General features: G+C 40.3%; 1 protein-coding gene across 1 annotated transcript in view; it reads left to right on the top strand.

The window, feature by feature from the left end:
* LOC101442617 (S-adenosyl-L-methionine-dependent tRNA 4-demethylwyosine synthase TYW1) overlaps nt 1–24,494 on the top strand; it is a 207,021-nt gene that overhangs the window by 13,580 nt on the left and 168,947 nt on the right. Inside the window, exons 7-8 of the mRNA XM_004460697.3 lie at nt 6,267–6,386; nt 19,391–19,508. Coding sequence (XP_004460754.1) covers nt 6,267–6,386; nt 19,391–19,508 — 238 coding nt within the window. The remainder of the gene's footprint in view (nt 1–6,266; nt 6,387–19,390; nt 19,509–24,494) is intronic.

Genomic DNA, 24,494 nt, shown 5'->3' with positions numbered 1-24,494 from the left:
TTTTTTGTTTACATTTGCTGCTCTTCCCTCCATTGGCTCTTAACAATTTTGAAATTTACATGTTTTTTTAAATTAAATGTAACACTTGAACATTTAAAAGTTCAAATATAACTATGAAGCTTCTAATTAAAAACAGTAGTTCCCTGCCCCACTCTATTGGATTCTCATTCCCTGTAGACATCCACTTTGAATTCTTTTAGCTTTTTCTTCAGAATTTATCTCTAAATATCTAAATAATAAGTCCTAACTGATATTTCCTGTTTTCTTTTTCAAAAACACAAACACACACACACAAATACAAATATTCATTTCCCTTCTATTTTAATTTCCTTGACTGCTCTGGCAAATACAATGGAATGGGTTGGCTTAAACAATGGGAATTTATTAGCTCGTGGTTTTGAGGCTAAGAGAAAGTCCAAGTCAAGGTGTCATCAAGGTGATGACGGGGGTCTGGGACTGGCTGCCGGTGATCCTTGATCCTTCTCTGTCACCTGGCAATGCACATGGTGGCCTTGCCATTCTTTTTTGGATTCTGTTGAATTTCAGCTTCTGTAGCTTTCTTTCTGTCTGAAATTCATTCTGCATACAAAGGACTCCAGTAAGAGGATTAAGACCCATTCTGATTGAAGTAACCTCATCAAAAGGTCCTACTAAACTTTGGGTTCACACCCATAGGAAGGGATTAAGGTTAAGAATGTGTTTTTCTAGGGTCCATACAGCTCCAAACCATCACACCTTCCTCTCCTCTTTCTGTGTAATCATATCACACTTCCAGCTGTGACTGCCGTCTAAGCCTTGGTGCTGCTCAAGTCCTGAATTTCCCACCCACTGTGGTGGTCATCGGCTCTTTTGTTAGTCTCCTGGGTTGAATTCCCCCTTCCTTGGATCTCATATAGTCCTCTTTCTTTCTGCTGCCTCTGGTTTTTTTAGGGCATATTCTCTAGGAGCTTTTTAAAAAGGATACAAGGGAAGTAAATTTTCAGACTTCTTGTATTGGCATATGTGTTTATTCCAACATCACAGTTGATTGATTCTTTAGTTGAGTATATAGTACTAGATGGGAATAATTTTCTTCCAGAATACTGAAGGCATTGGTCTTTTGTTTTCTAGTTTTAGTATTGCTTTTGGGAACTCCAGTTTAATTTGGGACTTAATTCTTATCATACAACTGTACCTTTATTCCTCTTCTGGAAGCCTTAGAACCTCTAAATGAAATCCCTCTCACTATCTGCCCTTTGCATATTTGTTCCCTAAAATTCCCCATCTGTCTTGTTTTTCCCTCCTTACCCTGAGGATGTAGCCTTGTGGAGTCCCAGCTTTTGACTCAGGGCTTCTGTTAGACTCTCCTCCTTGAAGAGAGTCTCCTTGACATTACTTACTGTTTCCCATGTTCTGTGCAGTTCTCAAAGTTGGGTCACCATACTCAGCTCTGTCACTCACTTACCTCCCAGAATTTCCTTTTGTAGTTCACTTTTGGCCTCTTTAGATTCCTTAGTTTCTTGATAACTCAGTGGTACATTTAAAATTATGCTTTTAAAATATTGTATTATCCAATTTTAGTTGTACAAGACATATAATCCACCATACAGCTGGAAACAGCTATCCCAATGAACTCTCACCCACTCCAGTTTGGCTTTCTACTGAGGCTACCCTTTTCTAGGTCCAAGAACCTTTATGTCAAGCCCTGTGGCTCCTCTATCTTCATCTTACTTGACTTCTCAATAGCACTTGACATAGCTGACTACTTCTTTGAATCACTCTCTTCGCTTGACTTTAATGACATCATTCTCATGGTTTTTCTTGATCCGAAGAGAGACACTTATTCCTGCCTCCAAAGGAGAATTTCATAGCAAGGAGGGAAGCCAGAGCATAACAATGTCTGCTGCCAGGAATATTGGTCCTAGGTCCCTGCACACTTCATGGTTTGCAGGTGTTGGGTTCGCCAGCAAGAGCATAAAACACAGGCATGGATGGAACAGTGTTTACTCACATAGAAAAGAGACAGATCAAGGTGAGCTCCACCGGTGGACATTGGTCCCCCATAGCCAGTGGGTTCTGCTCTGCACCAACATGGAGAGGTGTATATCCTCACCCCCTCCACTTTCTCTTGTGTGCTGTAATTGAGATTGAGGAGCCCTGTTGCCTCTCTGCCAGGAACAGATATTCCACTAGGGGTGAGCCTAGTATCATAAAACATGTATTCTTTAGCCAAGCAGTCTCCAGTGGATGTTTCCAGATGCTGGGGCCAAGGGGGAAGGGATAGGCTGGCAGGAGATGAGTGTTCTCTTCAGGTACCCCAAGAAGGAAGTCCGCCCATGTTCACCATCTGTCCTGGCCACCGGGATTACACGTCTGCTCCTGAGCACGGGTTTATTGTGCCCTTACCACAGTTTTCCTCCTTTTTTACTTGGGGTCCTCTCCTCTTATGCAACCTCTAAATATTAGAGTGATTCAGGGCATGGTGCTGTGTTTTTTACTTTGTTGACACTTTCTTCTTGGGTGATCTCATCCAGTTTCATTGCTTTAAATACTGTCTATATACCAGTTCTTCCTAAATGTTTATTTCTAGCCTACGTTGTACTCAGTTCTACTCTTAAGTATACAGCTGCCTCTTTTTCTTTTTTTTTTTAAGATTTATTTATTCATTTACTTTCCCCCCTTTCCCTCCTCCCGCCCTGCTATTTTTGATGCCTGTGTTGTCTTCTCTTTCATCTCCTCTAGTATTCACTGGGATTCAATCCTGGAGACCTCTGAATAGGAGAGAGGTTCCCTGTCAATTGTGCTACCTTAGTTACTGTTTTTTGCTGTCCTTCACCTTGACACTTCCCTTGTCTCTCTTTTGTTGTGTCATCATCTTGCTGTGTGACTCACTTGTACAGGCACTGGCTTACAGTGCGGGCAGTTGTGTGGGCAGTCACGCGGTCTCTGGCTCGCTTTGTGGATAATTGTACTCACCATGTGGGCACTTGAGTGGGAACTGGCTTACCGTACGGGCACGCTTTCTCTTCTTTTTCACCAGGAGGCCCCAGGGATTATACCCAGGTCCTCCCATATGGTAGGCAGAAGGTCTCTCTCTTAAGCCACATCCGCTTCCCACAGCTGCCTCTTTAACATCTCTGCTTGTATGTCTAAGGCATCTCTAATTCACAAATGCAAAATGGAGCTCTTCATTTTTACTCTCCCAGGCTTTTCCTCCCAGTCTTTCCCATCTTAGTACACATTCCCACCTTCTCAGGTGCTGAAACAAGAAACCCAAGAGGATGCTTGATTCCTTCCTTTCCCTCATTCCCACAGCTAATTCTCACTAAATCTGGTCCTTTTTTTTCTAAAACGGGCCTGTAAACTAAATATGTTTGGCTCACTAGGCCATAGGGGCCATGTTGCAGCCATCAACTCTGCTGTTGTATTGAGAAAGCCCCTATAAACCTTGTGTAAATGAATGGGTGTGGTCAAGTTGGGCCTTAGGCTGGCTGGATCTGGCCCAGGTGCCATAGTTTGCTGACCCTTGGTCTGAAATATCTCATATCCATCCAATTCTTCCATCTCCACTGCCATTTTCTAAATTCAAGCCACATTTCTAGACTAGATGGCGATTGTTAGGTCCATGCGTCATCTTAGCCAGGTGACGGTGTCCAGTTGTTTGGTTAAGCAAGCACAGGGCTGATGTTACTCTGAGGACATTTTATGGACTTAAATCATCAATAAGTTGATTGCATCTTTGGGTGATTACATCTACAATTAACTGAGGAGATTGCCTTCAGCAGTGAGAGATGTCTCATCCAATCAGTTGAAGACTTTAAAAGAAGGGAAACCTCAGCAGCCAGAAGAGAGAATTTCCATCTCTACTTCAGCCAGCTGGCTTCTCCTGGGGAATTCACTGAAAATCTTCATCAGAGTTCCCAGCTTGCAGCCTGCCATATGGAATTTGGACTTCTGTGCCCCCATAGTCGAGTGAGGTGATTTTTATAAAATTCTCATAGTATTTACAGATATCTCTGGTTGGTTCTGATACCCTACAGAACCTTGACTCATACACTAGAACTTCCTTTCTGGCCTTCTTGTCCTTCTCCCATCCATTCTCCACCCAACATTCAGAGTAATCTTCTAAAAGCACAAATTAGATCATGCCACTCTCCTAGTCAAAATCCTCTAGTGCTAGCCCATTGCTGCTTTAATAAGATCCACATTCCTTTGCATGACCTCACAAGATAGCACCTAATCTAATGCCTACATTTCTCTACCCTTATTCTACTATTCTCCCCTTTGGTCCTCAGTTTCTGTCATTAGTGTTGAAAATATTTGCTGAATGAATTTGAACATCAATTTTCTCTTGTCACCTTTCAGTCCAGGCCAACATTTTTTCTTCCCTGCACTGTTGCAGTAGCTTACTCACAGGTAGCTTTGTTTTCAGTCTTGTCTCCCTTAAAAGGTCTTTGTATTTGCACTGAAGTGAGCTATAGAAATGTCTCTTTAGACCATCTTAGCAGCTTCTTGTGTTAGACCTCAAAGCAGGGCCTTTATGGATAACCAGAGATGGCTTGAAGAAAACTTCAACACGAGAGTTAGGCAAACTCACGTTTATTATGAGTGCAGAGGTAAGGAGCCAAGGTCAGTCCAAAGTGACTCAAACCTGACTTCCTGTGCTGCAGTTCCACTTTTGTTTAAATGCCTAAGTTACTACTTAGCATTTGCTTTGATTATGCATTAGTGTTCATCTATATGGATGAACACACATAGCTGGTTATATAATTGTATGATTAGTATGTTCAGGAAATCACGCTTGCATATACATTGCATGATCAAGAAAGGGGTGGATAACTCCAGCCCTGGGTGGGAATTTTACTATGTTAATTAAGCAAGTTGAAGTGAGGACAGCAAGGGGCTGCTTCTGCGCAGGTCCGGCCAACTGGTTGAAGCTGGTTTTTATATTTCATTGCTTCAACAGGATATTCTTGACCACCAAAAGCAGAATTTGGCCCAAAGAGAGGGTTGCATTTCATTACCTTCTAATTTACATACAATTCTTTTCTTTGTATCCTAGCAACAGGGAGAGAAACAAGTTAATTTCAGGTAATCGGTCATCCTACATCCATCACTTAGGTACTTGAGACCTGTATCTTCCTCTATAACATCCCCTCCCATGTTGGGTTCTCTATACTTTCATCTACTGATAATTTCTGAATTGCTTATAGTTGTTGCATGCCTCCTGCTCCTGGCCTAGGGGACTTTTCTCATCCACCTCTACGGTTTTCCCACCTCTCTTCCAGGCCAGTTTACTGGGCCTTTAATTTGGCTCAGACCTCTTTCATTCAATCAGCCTTCCATGGGGTCTGAACCAGGCTCAGTGGCCCCTTTTTGTACCTATACAACCTTTTGTTAAGCATTACCCATTTACAGCATACACATCTCTTACTGCCAAAGTTGTGACTCTTCTGTGATCCAGAACCTCTCCAAAGATGAAGCCAAGAAAGTAACCAAATAAAAATAATAAGAAAATGAAATAATAATGATAGTTTAAAAAATAACTTATAAAATACAAAAAAAACTAAATAAATTTTTAAATAAAAAATCTTTAAAAAATAATCTGACTTTCATTGCTGTAAGATCTGTTGTCTTGTATGTACAGTGAGATTTTCTTCTGTATATTTCCCCCAGTGTCTACTTTTTAAAAATTTTATCTTCAAAGAAGCTTTAGGTTATAGAATAGTCACGTAGAGAATTTGGGGGGTTCTTGATGGCTTGCTCTTTAAAACAAACAGATCACTTCTTACACATCTGTTTATCCATCTATACTGCCTTTAATATTTCATCAGAGAAAGGGGATGAAGGCTGTGTCTGCCATTTACTAGCTGTGACATCTTTAGCCCTTTCTTCATTCATTGTATGGCCTTAAGCACCCCTACTTCCTCATTCTGGTTAAGAATGAAATGAGTGAATGTATGTAGACTCTACCTGCTCTGCACATAGCAGGCACTCAGTGTTTCTTTGTGATGTCCTGTCTCCTCTACTTCTGTCTAGTGAGCCCCCCACTTTTATGTGGGAGGACAGATGAGATGTCGGCAATTCTCACTCTGAGATGTCCTTTTACAGCCATCTGTGTGGTGCCACATTGTTGAAAGGGGCATCTGTGTGTTGAGAGGACTTAAGGCATATATTTTTTTAAAATTAAAAGTTAGAAGCCAATGAACTCATAGTTTGGGAGGGAATGTAAGAAAATTTTGACTTTGCTTCTTTGAAAATGTATTTCTGAAGCATTTATGTTCCAGGAGGAGGCTTTTGAGAGCACCAGTGAGGAAGAGTGTGGAACTGAGGACCATGAGAGTCTAAATTCTGTTGTTGATGTTGAAGACCTTGGCAAAATTATGGATCGTGTGAAGAAAGAAAAGGTACTGTTATTTTGGGAAATACTGAGCATGGGTCTTAAGTTGGTGTGGAGTTCATAATTAGACAGTTTTATTTCTTTGCCTCCTGTCTTGGGACTCTTATAATTGTTTTTGCCATTTTTACATAAGCTTTATGCATATCTTCCCTCTGATCTCATAGGAAGATAGGCAGAACATTTTAGGACCAGGAGTGGGGTAAGAGTAGCTGGGCCTTCATTCAGCGCCGTAGCTGAGGATGACAGGGTTGAACAGCATGGTAGATTCACCAGCATTGAGATTCCTGGTGGAACTCTGGTGTAAAGCTGCTTCGCTGGAGTACAGATAGTGGGGAGGGGGCTTAGGATGGCAAGTTGGTGTGTAGGTGTTGAGGTCAGCATGGGTAGAGACCCTGAAAATCCAAGAAATGCTGGGTTGTTTCTGTGACTAAATGAATGGTGAGAATAAACGGATATGGTAAAACTTTATGATGATTTCAGTGATCTAAAATTGAAATAATACAAAACATACTGTAATATAAAAATAGAGTTTCAACTTATGTGTTTTGGAAAATGAGAATTTCTCAAAGATGTATCAAATATATAAGCCTTAGAAAAGGGAGAACTATCCCTATTTGCACATAAAACCTGGACAATCTCAGAAAATTAATCAAAGTATTATCAAACTCAAATGGAAGAATTTAGTAAGGTAGCAGGATATATTAATGTAATAAGCCATTTGCCTTTTTCTTTAGAAGCAGTAACCAGTTACATGCTATGATGAACAAGAATACCCCATTTACAATAGCCACATAAAATATAAATAATTACATTGGAATAAATTTAAAAAGAAATGTCCTAAAGCTATGTGAGGAAAGCTTTAAAACATGCCCCAAAGATGTGTAAGTAAACTTGAACAAATGTTTACTTTGTTCTTAGAAAGGGTAACTCCGTATTGTAGAGGTGTAGTTCTAAGTAAATTCATCTACAAGATTAGGAAAACCTTGAAAAAAGGAGCAGTGAGAGTGACTAGCATATGGAAACATGCTACAAGGTCTCTGTAATTAAGAAGTGTGGAACTGGCCCAAGATGTAGCAGAATACAGTTCTAGGAATAGACCCAAGTGTATGTGTGAATTTCATATACGATAAAGGTCACATCTTAGGTCACAGGGGAACAATGGGCTTTTAAAAAAAATGGTATTGTGAAACTTGGATAGTGACGTGGTAAAAATAAAATTTGCTCCATACCTTTTACTGTGCATCAAAATAAACTGCAAAAGGATCAGAGATCTAACTGATTTTTATAAAAGAGTTGTGCACAGCAAAAAAACTCCCACTATAAGCAAAATGAAAAGATAACAAAGTGGGAGAAAGTATTAGCACCTTAGATCACAGACAAGGGGTTAATATTTCTACTATACAAATAATTCTTAAAAATTGGCAAAAAAACCACAACCTAATAGAAATATTGGTAAAACACTTGAATAGGCAGTTCTCAGAAAAAGATGTATATATAGATTTTAAACATGTGAAAGATCCTCAACTTCACTCAAAACAAGGCAATGCAAATTAAACCTACATCAGGATACCATTTCTCACCTATCAGATTTGCAATAGTTTAAAATCTGGCAGCATAGTCAGTTGGGGAGGCTGTGAGGAAATAGGACTTATACATTGCAGGTGAGAGTCCAAAATGATAGAAACTGTATTGCGGGCCTTTGGGCAATCTTTACCAAAATCACTTGTATGTTTACCTGAGATCTAGCAAGCCCAGTCATATAAATTTGCTTTGAAGGTGGACCTTCACAAATACAAAATTGTATTTGCACAAGGTTTTACATTCCAGCATATATAGAAACCACTCTGTAAGATACTGGTTGACAGAAACCTAGTATATTCATGCAATGGAATATTGTGGCACAACTGTGCAAAATAAAGAGGTGGATCTGTAGTACCATTGTGATTTCCAAGTGGTAATAGATTTGATTTGGAGATTTGGTATGAAAGTTATGATTTAAAAAATGTATGTGAATTTTTATATTTATGAATTGGTAATTTGAATATGTGTGTGTGTGTGTGCATGTATGAACAATATTTTCTAGCTGTATTCACTGAAAGAACCTGGACACGATGAACATATGAAGCTCTTAAATCTTGTTTTCGAAACGCCATTCCCCACTACAAGGAATTAGGGCCCTTGGGAGAAATGGCTTACTCCAGGGTTGGGGAAAGAAAAGTACTGATGAGCCTGGAATATCTTGTTGAGCAAGTAGTCCACAAAGACTGATGTAGACATCTCAAAAGGACACAAGAGGGGAGTGGATATGGCTGAAACTTTTGAGTGCCTACCTCCCACATGGGAGGTCCCGGGTTTGGGTCCCAGTGCCTCCTGAGAAAAAACAAACGAAAAAACCAACTCAGGGAAGCTGATGTGACTCAGTGGTTGCGCTCTGGATTCCCACCCAGGTTCAATCTTTGTAACCCAATACCTAAAAAAAAGGAGGCAGCTTGAAGGAAGGGTTTCCCACAGGCCAGCTTGGTTCAAGTTGTGCATCAAAATGATAATGACAGTAATGGATTATGTTAAACATCAAATTAAAAAAGAAAATCCTTGTGCTGAAACTGAGAAAAAGGGGAAAACCATTACAGAAGATTTCCAAGTAATAATTATAAATGGCCTGATAGAATTAGAAAATCACCAGTTTGCAGTCCTCTCTCTGTGTAATAATGGATTTGTGCAAGGATTGGGTAAATGTCTGGGGAACAGAGATTCATGTGGTCTGAAAACACCACCCCAGAAATGAAACCATCTCGAAATGCCAAAAATAAATGGACTAGTGGGAAAAATAGCCCCACAGATTACTCGAAAATTACAAAAGGAAAAATGTACCTGACAAATGGAGAGGTCAGGTGGTCCCCACCTAGACCAACTAATCAAATTAAGCATCATGATTAGTAGTTAAAGCTCATCTCATATTACTCCTGATAGGATGCAGTAATAAGTGTACAACATTATTGATGTAATGTTTGTGCCAAAAAATGTTCAGCCTTAATCTTCATGGGGGAACAATCAGATGATTCCAGAATATGGGACATTTTATGAGATGGCTGGCCAGACTGTTTAAAAATAAAAAGTCAATGTCATAAACAGTAACAACAATAAAATACTGGTGGTTCTAGAATTTAAAAAGACTAAAGAAATGTAACCAAGTGCATTGTGTAAACTTTGATCTTGGATTGAAGAGAAAAGGACGTTGTCAGGATATTTGGAAAAATTTGAAATGAACTCCTTAATAGATAATATTGAATTGTTGTTAATTTTCTTAAGTGTAATGACAGTATTGTGGCTCTGTGGGTGGATGTCCTTTTTTTAGGAGGTGGATTCTGGAAAGTGTCCTAGTGTCTGCAACTTACTTTCAAATAGTTCACCAGAATTTTATTTTATTTTATTTTATTTTTTTTGAAATATGAGTTTTTATTTCACAAACATTTTTTTTTTAATTTTTTAATTCATTTTTAAAAAATATTACATTCAAAAAATATGAGGTCCCATTCAACCCCACCGCCCCCACCCCCCACTCCCCCCACGGCAACACTCTCTCCCATCATCATGACACATCCATTGCATTTGGTAAGTACATCTCTGAGCATCCCTGCACCTCATGGTCAATGGTCCACATCATAGCCCATACTCTCCCACGTTCCATCCAGTGGGCCCTGGGAGGATCTACAATGTCCGGTAATTGTCCCTGAAGCACCACCCAGGACAACTCCAAGTCCCGAAAACGCACCAGAATTTTATTTATACACACACGTGTGTGTCGGGGGAAGGGAGGATATGATAGGATATATGATATGACTTTTGCTTTCTGCTTTTATATTTTATTGTTTGTGTCCTTTTGTAAGGCCTGTAACCAAAAAACTCTGCTGAATGTAGAATTACAACATTCTAAGTTATTTTCTGAACTTAAAATTACTCTCTTTTCTCTTGTGGCAGCATTTTGTTGCTTACTTATTTCCCAGTACTTCCAAGTCTTGGTGTTGCTTATTATCTTCAGTAGCCCTGGAAGAAGAGCTGTTGAGAATGACAAGTGCACGGGATGTACGTTCAAGGCCTTGCCCAGCCAGGCTGCAGCCCAGTGATCCTGAGGGTGCAGCTAACCTTTCCTACTGTAGCCGCCTTGTTTGAGCAACGTGGAGAGCAGCCCCCTGCCTCCCTCCCTCCCTCTCTCCCTTCCTCCCTCTCTCCCTTCCTCCTTTCTTCTCTCCTTCCCTCCCTCACAGAGAGAGACAGATGAGAACTGGGGCAGGAGAATGCTGTATATCCTCTGAAAGCCTGATATACATCCAAATGAGAAGTAAATTTGCATTTTAAAGTTGTTCATACATTTTCCTAGAATTGGTCATTTGGTCTTTTTCTTTATTATGGTGACAGATACATAACATAAGATTTGCCATTTTAACCATTTTTAAGTGTACACATCAATGGCATTTATTACATTTACAGTGTTGTGCTACTTACCAAAACTTTTTCATTACCCTAAACAAACTCTAACCATTCAGCAATAACTCTCCTCTGCTGCCATCTCCATCCCCAAACACTTGGTAACCAACCTCTAGTATACTTTGTGTCTCTATGAATTTGCTTATTCTAGATATTTCATGTAAGTGGAATTATACAATATTTATCCTTTTGTGTCTGTCTTATTTCACTAAACCTGATATTTTCAAGGTTCTTCTTTGCTGTAGCATGTATCACCACTTCATTCATTTTAAGGCAGAATGATATTGCGTTGTACGTATGTTCCACATTTTATGTGTCTGTCTATCTGTTGATGGGCACAGAAACTTCTGCCTTTCAGCTTTTATGAATAATGCTGCTGTGAGCATCAGTGTACAAGTATCTGTTTGATACTTGTACACTGTTCTTTTGGGTATATACTTCATTTGGTCTGATTTTGTGTTTTCCGCTGTCATAATTACCACGCGTCTGAGACCTTTTTTACCTTTTAAAAATTTTGGGGTAGTGAATGTAGCCCAAGTGGTTGAGTGCCTCCTTCCAATGTATGAGGGTCTGGGTTTGATCCTTGGTACCTCCTAAAAACAAAACGAAAGAAACAAATGAAAAAAAAAATCCAACTCATTGGGGAGCAGATGTAGCTCAGTGATTGAATATATGCTTCCCATGTACAAGGTCCTGTTTAATTCCTGTACCTCCTAAAAACAAACAAACAAACAAACAAAAACTTTGAATCATTTCCTTAGGTCATATTTTCCCCAAGTTGACCTGTTGGGTCAAAGTGAGTTTATAATTTTATGGCCCTTAATTAAAAATCTGAATAATCTTAATTGGTGAAAATATCTTAAAATAGGATAGATTTGAATAAATGACATATTCTTTTCCGAGTTGTGAGGTAGCTTATTTGGATTGGTTTCTGGATTTTCACTTAGGTTAAGAGAAGATATGTAAAACTTTATTTATAGTGAGTGGAAAATGGAATTATTTGTGAGTACTTTTTTTCTTTGTTTTTTTTCACTTACGGCCATTAGAGGGCACTGGAGAAAAAAGCACTAACCAAAATTTTGGACATCCATGTAAATTATTTTTGAAATGAAATGAGTTTGGACTTTATGATCTTTAAGCAACTGGCTGTTGGTATTTCAGGTTTCTAATAAAAATCTAGAAGTTTCCCATAAAATCATCATATTTGGGGAAAAATACGATATTTTTTCCCATTTTTAGTACAGCAAGACAATAAGCCACAATTTCTTGATTTTCACCGTTGTTAGGTAACAGCAAAGTTTCCAACTATGTGTCTTCTGTTTTCATTTTATGAGGGACATAGTTAAGGCAGTTATGGGAGTTGTTACTGTGTGGCTTTTCTTCTTCATCTTATTTTGGTCAGCCTCTTGGGGGGCTGTTTGCACATGTCCCTGAGCTGTTTTCTGTCTGCGCGTCACTCGTCACATTAAATTGCCCTCATTGTTGCCATTGAGGGAGGCAGCTGGTTCTGGTGTCCACTCTAGTGCTGGAGAGCATCAGCTCTGGAGTTGGGCGGAAGCTCCCTTCTGTGAGCCCTCTTCCTAGAGCATAGTACTGCGTCACGCTGGCTGGCTCCGCGTGTGTGCCCCTGGCCCGTTACAGAAGTCTTCTGTGCGTCAGTATTCTCATCTGTAAAGTGGGGGATAGCGACGGGGACCTGCCTCATAAAATTGTTACAGAAAATAAATGAATCCATTCAAAGTCTTTATACTATGACTTGCCACAGTACTTGGTAACTATTAACTATTGTTATATAGGCAGCTTTCTTCAAATGCAGTGGTTTGGTCTAAAGAGAAAACCACCGTGGTGTTCTGCCTCCCTCCCTCTGTGGTAATATCTGCGAGAGTAGGCATTCACAGTAGGCATTCGGCTGAAGAGAATTTGAAGGATGAGGGTGATTCCCAAGAACAGAGAGGTAACGTTCGAAACAATAGAAGGAGTTAGGGAGGCAGATGCATATGCAAAGGGGAGAGGGTGTTTGGGAGCATGGCGTGCGGGGAACTCTAAAGAGGTTGGTGTGTCTGGAGTAGGGAGGGGTGGGGAGGTGTGGAGAGGTGAACTAGAGAAGGAAGGCAGGGCCGCCTGCTGGATGGTTTTTCTTGCTGTGGAATGGGGTAAGACCTTGGTCCTCAAGGCAGTGGGGAGCAAACTGATTCTATTGAATAGGGTAAGTGGCTGGAGCGTGCGGGGAAGAGGACCTTTGCAGTGGAGGTTCAGAGTATGAGGGCAACTCACCTCACTGAGTGGAGTAGCTCATTCAGTCTTCACAATGACCCTGATACGTCTGTACTACTGTTAGCCCCATTTTACCACTTCACAGGTGGGAAATAGAAATTTAGAGAGATGAAGCAATTTGTCCAAAGTCAGATGGCTGTTAAGTGGTGGGTTCAAGCCCAGACTCTCATTTCTCTGTTACTACCCTCTGCTGCTTCCCCAGTGGAGAAGTAGTTCCCAAAAGGGAAGCTGAAGTGTTGGGTAAGAACCTGGAGGCAGGAAGAGAGCCTGACAATCTCAGATTGCTTATTTCCTATTCCTCTTATGTTGTGATTTACAATTATAAAGCTTGTTGCTACTGTTTTTTTCCTGCAGTAAATAAATGTTGCTAAATACTCCCCATGGCATGTTCTGGTTAAGCAGACAAACACTATCAGTATCATTTGTTTTGGAAATAAATGGCACATGCTTGATAATTACTCACCAGAGAAGCATTTCAATTTACTAGCGATTTAAATTACAAAGAGGTCTCATTAGCATGTCCATTTCCAATTATAAAGTTACATAGTACTGTAGTGGAATAACATGAAGCTAATTCTCTTTTCATAATTATTGTTAAGGTTTTGAGTGTTTAATTCAACCAGAAACAAAAGGTGGCATCCATTCACCCCCAGACACTGCCTTTCAAGCTGCCTGACTCACCCATGGCCCATGTAGCCAGGAGCACTTAACAGTGAGTTCAGGAATTATATCTTTACGTCAGATTTTCCAAATTAGAATCAGTGGGCCAGAGTACAGTTCCTGACTCTCCTGGCCAAAGTGCTTTTCGAAAATTTTACAAAGAACTTTGAAGTGAGCGGATGTAGCTCAAGTGATTAAGCCCCTGCTTCCCACGTATGAGGTCCTGGGTTCATTCCCTGGTACCTCCTAAAAACAAACAAACAAACGAAAAAACCAACTCTCACTGGGGAGTTAATGTAGCTCAGTGGTTGAGTGCCTGCTTCCCATGTATGACGTCCTGGGTTCATTCCCCGGTATCTCCTAAAAATGAACGAAAAAACCAACTCTCATTGGGGAGCTAATGTAGCTTAGTGGTTGAGTGCCTGCTTCCCATGTAAGAGGTCCTGGGTTCATTCCCCGGTACCTCCTAAAAAAAAAAAAAGGAGCTTTGAATCCTAATGAAAATTGGTTATTTTAAAACTGAGCTAGACAAATGAGTGGTAGATAGAAGATTCATTTCTTAAAGAAATAGGAACCTGAGGAAATGGGGTTAAATTGCAGCAGTTTTAGTTACGAAGAAGAGTTTTTAATATTTTGAAAGTTGCTGGATCTAGAATCAGTTGCATCTAGAATCAGTTGCTGCATCTAGAATCAGTTACCATAGGAATTGAGAGCAGTTTTTCTAGGTCTAAAAATAGCTACCTGGTAGTTTTGAGGCAGTCATTCATTTATTCAACCAACATTTACAGAGCACTTACCCTGTGCTGGCAGGCTCCAGGCCTCAGCAAGTTGATCATCTATAAAAATGACCCCTAGAAAGCCTAGAGATTCTGTATCCAAAGTTTCCGCATGTATTTATGAGAGAGGGAATCTTGTGATGGTAAACAAGGACCAGTAAAACAAATAGATTTACACAGAATCTCTTTTTGAGAAAATGTATACACTTTGGTATGGAAAAGTTTGTTTTGCAAGACACCTGTTTAGCAATTCAGCTAGGTGGCATTTTGCCTTAAAATCTTAAACAAAGCACTTTTCTGCCTGATTTTCATCCTAGGCAAAGTTGAGGTGTGTAGCATTTGATATTATTGATGAATTCCAAAAGGAGATATTGGCTTATTATTTGTAATCTGATCTGTACCTGGGCATGATCGAGTTATGAATAGGGCGTGGGGGTGGGGACTGACAGATAAAAGGCATAGCAAAGAACAGAGTTGAGAGTGTCTGATGTTCGAGTTTTGTTGTTGGAGTTTGACGATGAAGACTGGAGCCCTGGGAAGTCAGCAAGCAGAGGAAAGAAAAGCAAGCCCCTAGAAGAAAGGAACCTTGAACCCAGAGAAAAGCAAGCCCCAGGAATGTAGGAACCGAGGAATCCTGAACCCTCACAGATGTTGGCAGTCATCTTGCTCCAGGTAGACTTTGGTGAGGGAAGTAACTTAGGCTTTATGGCCTAGTATCTGGAATCTCCTACCCCAAATAAATACCCTTTATAAAAACCAACCAATTTCTTGTATTTTGCAACAGCACCCCTTTGACTCACTAATACAAGGTGGTACTGTGGTTTCTGGGGAGATGGTATGAAAATGAAATCGATAGAATTGTATAATATCTTAAAAAATATAAAAAGACAGTACCACTTTTGTTCCCATTATTATTTAAAATTCATATAGTCCTGATTATTTATAAAAAAATTTTCACTTTTTTACAATCATTTTTGTAAATGCCTAGGGAACTAGCTTATACTCACTCTCCTTTTTGTATGTTGAGAGCCAGAGGCTTGGAGAAAACTCACGTGTGAGAGAAGGAAAGGGGTAGAGGTAGACCTTGGAGACAGGGAGAACATTTAGTGGTGATTGCAGTTGTCCCTTGGGAGAAACTGAGGACGTGGACATTAAAGCAGTGCATTGTGAATGGAGAGAACCAGCATGTTGGGAATTGAAACCCTAGAACTTTGTCACTCATTGGCAAATGGGGTGTGCAGGGCAAGGAGGAATTGAAGGTAGCCCATTTTGGGATCTTCACTTCTGCTAAGGCATGTGACAGCTATAAATAAGTTAATGAATAAATAAAAAAAAATTATATGTCTTAAGGGGTTGTTTCATTGTTATGTTCTGGGGAGAGGGTGAACAATGTCTGCACCTGGGAGATTAGAATTAGAATTTAAATGGCGCATTAAACTTCCTTAGGGAGTGTTATTTTTTTTCAGAAATGAAGTTACTACTGCCTGGGAGAGATAGGACCGACTGCCTTAGAGGGAAGGGATGATAAATGCTGCTTTGTCCTGTGTGCTCCAGACTTTTAATCATAGTATTTGACCTCTTTCCCTTATAAGCTTTGTGTCTTAAGGATTAAATGTGGAGTAGTGATGCTCACATTTTATAACAGATAATTCCCTAATGGTGGGACATGGCTGGTAGTTCTTTGGGTCTCTCTTAGAAATATATTCATCTTACAGGGTTCAGAGGTTTTTGCTTGAAACCACATGCTTGGCACAGGGGCCAGAGACCAGTGATGTGGGCTGGCCTCAATTTTGGATTCCTATGCCTTTGGGGTGAACAAAAAAGCCAGTGATGTGTTATGATGACAGAAGCTTTTGAGAGCAAATGCTGCCTCTTCCTATCAATTCTTGCATGATTGGTAGAGGAAACTAGTAACTTGATATGGAATTACTTCAGAGATTTTAAAATGCTCCCAAGGTCAAGGCTAGTTCATTTTTGCTCTATCACAAGACTTAACTTTTCAAGCTCATACATTTGCTTTTAGGTCTGAAATAGATTTTTTGAAAAAAGGCCAAAAGTTTTCCTTTAATTTTAAATATTTTAACAAAATTATAACTGGAGCCTTTTTATTTCTGTAAAACACCCAGCATTAAACTCATTATTTTTATAATAGATAAGAGCAAATGATTGATATTTGCTTATAAGTTTTTCAATTCCATCTGGAAATATGTAGTTAAGAACTCTATTAAGAGATGCAAAATGGTTCATTAGGTTTATATTTTGATTATATTTAGGAATTTGGATTGCTGACTTTGTCTTTTAGGATAAATAGACCTTAATGTGAATACTTTTCTCAGTTGGTACATTTGACTCTCAAAAGTACTTTTTCACTGACTTCTTATTTCAGAGCAAGTCCCTTAATTAATAGAGAAAGTAGAGAAAATAACTCCAAATTTTGTTGTTTCACTTTTCCTTTTTTTAAAAAATTTAACCTTGTTTTATATATGTTTTTAGGGTAAAATTTAAACATTTACAAACGTAGGCAGAACAATATAGTAAGTCTTTATTACCTATTGCCTAGCTCCATCAACCATCAATTAATGGGCCGTTGTCCCCATCTACCCTCTATATATTCCTTTTCGTATTAGTTGGAAGCATATTTTAGACATTAAACATCATATAATTTATGAGATATTTTCATTTTTAGATAGAAAGGGTATTGTTTTAGTTTGCTAAAAGCTTCTGGGAGCAATATACCAGAAATATGTTGGCATTTATAATGGGAATTTATTAGGTTAAAAGCTTACAGTTCTGAGGCTGTGAAAATGTCCACATCAAGGCATCATCTGAGATGCTGGGCCATCAGGTACATGGCAGGGCATAATTGTGGCTCTGCCTAAATCAAGACCCTAAGCGACTCTCCCCGAGCTCAGCTGTGGGCAATTAGGCATATGGCCATCTCCCCTTTCTTTCACGTCCCTCTGTCAGCCTCTCAGGGGCCACTTTCCATGCCTTTATGCTCTGTTGATTCCACCTCCAGCCTCTGGGACCGCTCTCTCAGCCTCTCAGGGATTCTCTGTCTCTGCTGCATTTTCTTTGTATCTCTGCTTTCAGTCCTCTTATTTATAAAGGACTCTAGCAAGAGGACCAAGACCCACTCTGGGTCACGCCCCACTGAAGTCATCCAATCAAAGTCCCCCCATCTGAATCCAATTCAGTCAAAGTGTCAAACACCTATAGGAATGGATTAGCTTCAAAAACACGATCTTTAGTGGAATCCACAAAAAACTTCACACTGTCACAGGTATTATCGTAAGTCTGCTCAGTGATTTACTGAGGGCTAGGTGACTGGGCATTTAAGATGGATATGTGTTGTAGGACTGCTGCCCAGGTGGGCATTAGTTTGACTTTCTGTAGTTTTTAGAAAGTTCTGATGAGAATATTTCCTCTAAAATAACATTGGCTTTGTGTGTTGTCTCTGAAACTATTATATTTTCTATTAACAAAAATTTAAAAATATTATTAATTTAATGAACTAATCAAAATAATTATCAATGAATTCTTAATCAACCTACCTCATCTTCCAAAAACTTACAGGTAACTTTAAAAGATATTTACATATCGTTAAGATATAATAACATGAAACCAGTATAAAGGGTGAATGAGGAGCATCCTGTAATATGTAGCCAATTTTAGAGACAAGCATGATGCAAGGTCTTACACAGTGATCCAAGGTGTGATATTGAAATTTCTAGTGGCCAAATCAAAAGGAAATAAGGCTAGTTTTATAGTATCTTTAAGATTCTTTGTATATATTTGTCTTTCACTGAAGAGAAATTTCTCCCACGGGTATCGGGACTGTGGGTAGGTGAGGGTAACGTGGTCTCTGAGCAGATGGCTCTCTGGGCAGCTCAGAGCATTTTTTCTACTTCTTTTTGGAGTTTGTAGCTATAGTAACCAGCAGTAACTATACTTTATTGAGCACCTATTATGTATCAGGCATTGTGTCAGGTGATTTTATTTCATTTACTCGTCAAAACATTCCTGTTCCATAGATATTTATATCTCCTGCCTTCTTAGGTGAGGAAGTTGAAGTTCAGAGAAAGTAAGTAATTTGTCAAAGTTAGGCAGCTATCTATGCTCAGATTCCTGAAAATGTTTGACATTTAGAAAGGTGGATTGTTGCTTTATGTTTTGAGGGTTGCATTTGTTTTTTTGGCTGTGAAAACAAATTCCATACAGTCGTTTGATTCAACAACAGGAATTCATTGGCTCATGGTTTCAGAGGCTAGAAGGCTTGCTTCCTCCTGGGGTTAGTATCTTTTGACTGACGAGTGACTTAGGGGTTCCTTGGATCTTTTGGCACATGGCAATGCAAGTGGTGGTATCTTTTCCTTTCTCTTCCAGGTTCCTTTGACTTCCTGCTTCTTGCTTCTACTGTGGCTTCTACTACTGGGTCCAGTTTTCTTTGCATGTAACTTCAGCAGTATTGGAATAAGGCCCACCCTCATTCAGTTTGGGCACACCTTAACTAATAACATCTTCAAAGGCTTTATTTACAAATTGGTTCCCACCTACAGGACCAGGAGTTGGGACGTGAACATGCCTTTTGTGGGGGACATGATTCATTCCCCAGTACGGGTGTACATGTTTGAGTTTGTGCTTACTTTTTTTTTTTTTTAAGATTACCTGGCATGTCCTTCGATCACTGTCTGATTGAAGAAGACAGGGTGCAGGCCATGGTTAGTGATGAACCTTTTTATTGGTGCTGTGTGTTCATGATTATTGTTATTTTCTTTGCACATTGCCATTTCTGTATTTCATTCTTTTAATACAGAGAGAAAAGGAACAGCAGGAGGAGGAAACTAGTTCATTCAGGAAAGCAGAGAAGAATGAGGACAGTGAAAGAAGAGCTATGATAACTCCTGCTCTCCGAGAAGCCCTTACTAAACAAGGTGAAAATTCTCAAAAATTGTTGGTAGCTTACTATACCTGTAAGCATTCTAATCTCATAACTATGAGAAGAAGCATAAAATAGGAATGGTCAAGAGGAAAAAAGATGATGAAGGCTTTCTCTAGTGGTACAGTGGCAGATGTGGCTCCTTGAAGATTCACCGTCCTGTTTCTGTGGTTCCCTTGTGTGTTGCTGCCTGGATCAGGAAATTTCCTCTTTGCTTGGTTTACTGGGATATTACCATCGGTGTGGCTCAAGTATTGCAGTTAGAAAATGATATACAGGTAGAAAAGTAGTGAATTGGGAGGTAGTACACTGGCTTTCCCCTCTCCCTCCCTCCCACCTTCCTTCCTTTCTCTTTCCTTCCTCACTTTTCTTCTTCCTTCCTTCTTTCCTCCTTTTCCTCTCTCCCTCTTTCCATACCTCCCTCCTTTCCTTCCTTCCCTATTTATTGAGGATCTTTTATTTGACAGTCCTGGCAATGGAGAAAAACACAGGATATAGTATTTCCTCCAATGGACCATGAGCCGTGAAGAGGAGAAAGACAAGAATATATATGTATATAATCTGCCTTTAATTGGAATATTTAGACCATTTACAGTAATTGATTTTATGATGAGTTTAAATATATCATCTTACTCTTTGTTTTCTACTTGTCTCATCAGTTCTTTATTTCCTTTTTCCTCTTTTTCTCCTGTTTTTCTGCTGGTTTTTAGATTAATTGGATTTTTTTTGTGATTCTGTTTCATATCCTTATTTATTAGCTATAACTGTTTTGCTATTTAGTAATTGCTCAAGGTTTTGGGCTATACTTCTTTATTATATAACAGTATATCTTTTTTTTTCTCTCTCACCATTTTATTTATTTTTTAAAGATATATCGATCACACAAAATGTTACATTAAAAAATATAAGAGGTTCCCATATACCCCACTCCCCATACCCCCCACTCCTCCCATATCAGCAACTTCTTTCATTAGTGTGGTACATTCATTGCATTTGATGAATATATTTTGGAGCACTGCTACACAGCATGGATTATAGTTTACATAGCCATTCCATTCAGTGGGTTATGGCAGGATATATAATGTCCTACATCTGTTCCTGCAGTATCATTCAGGACAACTCCAAGTCCTGAAAATACCCCCGTATCACACTCTTTTTCCCTCTCCCTGCCTTCAGCAACTCCCGTGGCCAATGTCTCCTTGCAGTATATCTTTTTTTTTTTTTTCTTTTTGAGTTAGGCCAGTAATTTATTCAGGTAGGGAGGGAAGAGAAATGGGAGAAAATAACAGAGCAGTGGTCCCAGGTAGAGAGGACAGGGTTGAAAAGTGATAAAGCAGGCTGATTTATAGGCTACAACTCCCCATCATAGGTTATAATTCCCCAGGTTTACTTGTGTGGTCACATGGCAGAGGAAAAATGGCGAGAGTGGTGCGCAGAGGGCAGGAATGGGTCTAAAGGCAAGAGAGAACTGTGTGCATGGGTGCGCTCAGACCTGTGCTTAGCTTTTAAGCTATTAATTATTCCACCCTTTCGCTAATGGCAGGGGAGGGGTTCCAGCTGTTTGCTGTTTTGAATTGATTACCCCACCATTCTATCCCCCAGTGAGGACCCAGTGATAAAGTCCTTGGGGGACTTTGTTCTGGATAGCAGAATCTTGGGTGTTACTGATGTCCACATGGACTCTCTGCCAGGTTCCAGATCCGTCTATTAATTCCCTATCTTATTACCCTGCTTTATTCCCCTGCTCGGAGAGTTTACACCTTTAATCTTATTTATTTATTTTTAAGAATTTATTTCTCTCCACTCCCCCCTATTCCCTCCCATTTGTCTGCTCTCTCTGTCCATTTGCTGTGTGTTCTTCTGTGACTGCTTCTATCCTTATCAGTGGCACCGGGAATCTATGTTTTCTTTTTGTTGCGTCATCTTGTTCTGTCAGATCTCCATGTGTGCGGTGCCATTCATGGGCAGCTTGCACTTTCTTTTGCACTGGGCGGCTCTCCTTATGGGGTGCATTCCTTGCGCTTGGGGCTCCCCTATGCGGGGGACACCCCTGCGTGGCACGGCATTCCTTGCGCACATCAGCACTGCGTGTGGGCCAGCTCCACATGGGTCAAGGAGGCCCGGGGTTTGAACCGCAGACCTCCCATGTGGTAGGCGGATGCCCTATCCATTGGGCCAAATCCACTTCCCTACACCTTTAATCTTAAAGGGGTGCTGAAGAGAGATGATCTTTCTTCTGTAGCTACTTCCTGCTGGTTAGGGGCTATAGGCCATACAGGACAAGGTGTAAAACCCTGGTTTTCTATCTCAATTGGAGGAAGATGGATCTGGTATCCTGTGGGAAGCTGGATGAAGTCTCTATATGGCTAACAAGGTGTTGATTCTGGAAGAAATAAACTTGATTAGAATATTCATTCATTCATTCATTCATTCATTCCTCTCCCCTTTCCCTCCCACCCCCCACCCTGGTTGTCTGTTCTCTGTGTCTATTCGCTGCATCTTCTTCTTTGTCCGCTTTTGTTGTCACCGGAACAGAATCTGTTTTTTTTTGTTGCGTCATCTTGTTGTGTCAGCTGTCCATGTGTGCAGCACCATTCCTGGGCAGGCTGCACTTTCTTTCATGCTGGGCGGCTCTCCTTATAGAGTGGACTCCTTGCGTGCATCAGAACTGCGCATGGGCCAGCTCTGCACGGGTCAAGGAGGCCCAGGGTTTGAACCGTGGACTTCCCATGTGGTAGATGGACGCCCTACCCACTGGGCCAAGTCTGCCGCCTTGATTAGAATTTTGAGAATGTATGGTTCCACTAAGAGGACACTGGACCACAGGAGTAGAAAAGATCAGGCTATAAAGAAAAGAAAGGCTATAAAGGCTACATTTTTTCAAAATTGTTGGGAAAGAATATTCTTCCTTCAGAAGAATGGGAAGAAGCATTGTCCTTTTTAGTTAAGGTACAGGAGATGAAAACAGACAAGGTTTCTTAAAGGGATGTCTGGTTTGCCCTTCCCTAGGCAATAGGCATTTGGGCTAGAGTTAGAGGGAACAGCTGACTTTGACAGACACTACTTAGCTTTTTCTCTTGAAGAGGTATTTCAGGCTGTCCAATGACTGGCATTCGTACATCCTGCCTGGTGCTTCTGGTGAGCTGGCACTTTCTTGGGCCGCTGGCTTCACTCAGGATTAGGGCACCAAGCTAGACATTCCTTTAACTTTAATAAGGGCTAGGTAGGAGACCTGGGCTAAGCACATTCATTAATTACTTAGAAAATGAAGTTTACCAGGACTTTTAACATGTTCATTATTCTTCTGCATATGGTCTAGAATATAAAATATAGGTACAGTGCTTAATACTGATTAATGTACTACCTAATGCCTAAGTTTCTCTTTGAGCTGCAATAGATTTAAGTTACAGGTTTGTAATACTTTACATGTCATCTCTCCATGGTAGCAGGCCATAATGCCAATTGTGTTTAAGTTCTCTTCACAGTACTTTGGTGATCATTGCTCCACTTGGTATGTCCGTTACAGAAGCTGCCGCACCATTGACCCTAGAGAGAGGCTAGGAAAGTAGTTTCCAGTATTCTGCTGGCCTGGTGCATAGTGCTGTTTGGCACTGTAAAACAGTGCCAGTCTGGAGGCGATATCCATTGTACATTTGGCTGTACTGAGCCATTGTTGGCTGCTGTGGGAGTTTGAAACTGCAATGTAGTTTCCATTAACTTCAGGAGCACAACCAGAGATGTAGTAGATACCGTTACTGTTTTAGGGGTCAGTTACCAGTGTAGCCAATAACTCAAGTGGCGAGGCAACCTGCAGTGTGTTCAAGGCCCGGTTTGAATGCACAAGAGTTTGACAATGTTGAAGTTTATCTCTTGATCAACTTTGTGAAGTTTCTCTGCTTTTCTAGCAACTGAACTAATTGCAGTTGGGATTTATGCATTCAATCCACTAGCAAGACAGTATTGACATTCAAAGACTCATTTTCAGATTACCTTTCACCATTATCCAGTTTGTAACAGGTGAGCCCCAAATCTGATTTCCTAGGCACAAGCCAACTGACAGAGTTAAGCAGATTTCAAAGCTGAACACAAGGTTATGCACAAATTAAAAGAGGAGAAAATTTTATACCTTTAGCATTTCTAGGAACTCTTTGACCTTAATTAATGGCACATGAGGTTTTTTTAAATTTTGATCACTCTTTGTATCTTGTATTTGTACGACTGAGTTTAAACTGAGAAGTTTGAGGTTTATTTTCTCATTTCTTTAAGGAGACATGACATGAGGTTTCTGGGCCTCTGATCTACCTGTTTTCTTTTTTTACACTAATTTAACTGGACTTCAGGGTCCTATACGGAGGCTGCTCTTGCCTGTACTGTGGCCATGTGGACCAGGAGTAGGCAGAATTTCCTTATTCCAAAGAGACTTCTATGGGGAGTTTGTTGGTAGGCTAAAGACTGTGCCCATTATTCTAGGAAGAATGAAGAAGCACCTGTTTGTCGACTGTTCTGGCATCCCAGGGTCCTAATCTGACTAAAGTTCACTCTTCCACGTAATTTGGAGCTGAAGCCCTGTCTCAGTGTCCTGAGAATTTGAATTTTCAGAGCTTAACTGGCTTACAAGCATCCTTGTGGATAGGTCTTGCGGGTATCTGATTCCGGATATTGGATCAGTAAGCCCACTGCTCAGGGAGGCCTGAGCAGTGGCCCCAAATTAAAGCACCTGAGATGTTTGTCCCAGGGGATATATGGCTACTCTCTGAATGGATGGGCCCAAGGAATGGGGGCCATTCAGTTTCCTGCTCTGGTTCTTGGCACCCCTACTTTCCAGGGGCCAAGACCTAGTGACCCAAACAGAAGTTCTTGAGTTAAATTTCAGGAAACATTTGGCTGCTCTCTGATTCCTGCCACTCCAGGGAATCATAGAGCCCCTGCCACCAAACATTCCCAGGGCAGCCTGGATTTGGGAGACAGGCTGAATAGATTT

Source organism: Dasypus novemcinctus, chromosome 23, assembly GCF_030445035.2.
Source record: "Dasypus novemcinctus isolate mDasNov1 chromosome 23, mDasNov1.1.hap2, whole genome shotgun sequence".
Lineage (NCBI taxonomy): Eukaryota > Metazoa > Chordata > Mammalia > Cingulata > Dasypodidae > Dasypus > Dasypus novemcinctus.
The sequence above is the reverse complement of the archived record's forward strand: the minus strand, read 5'-3'. Positions and strand labels throughout refer to the sequence as shown.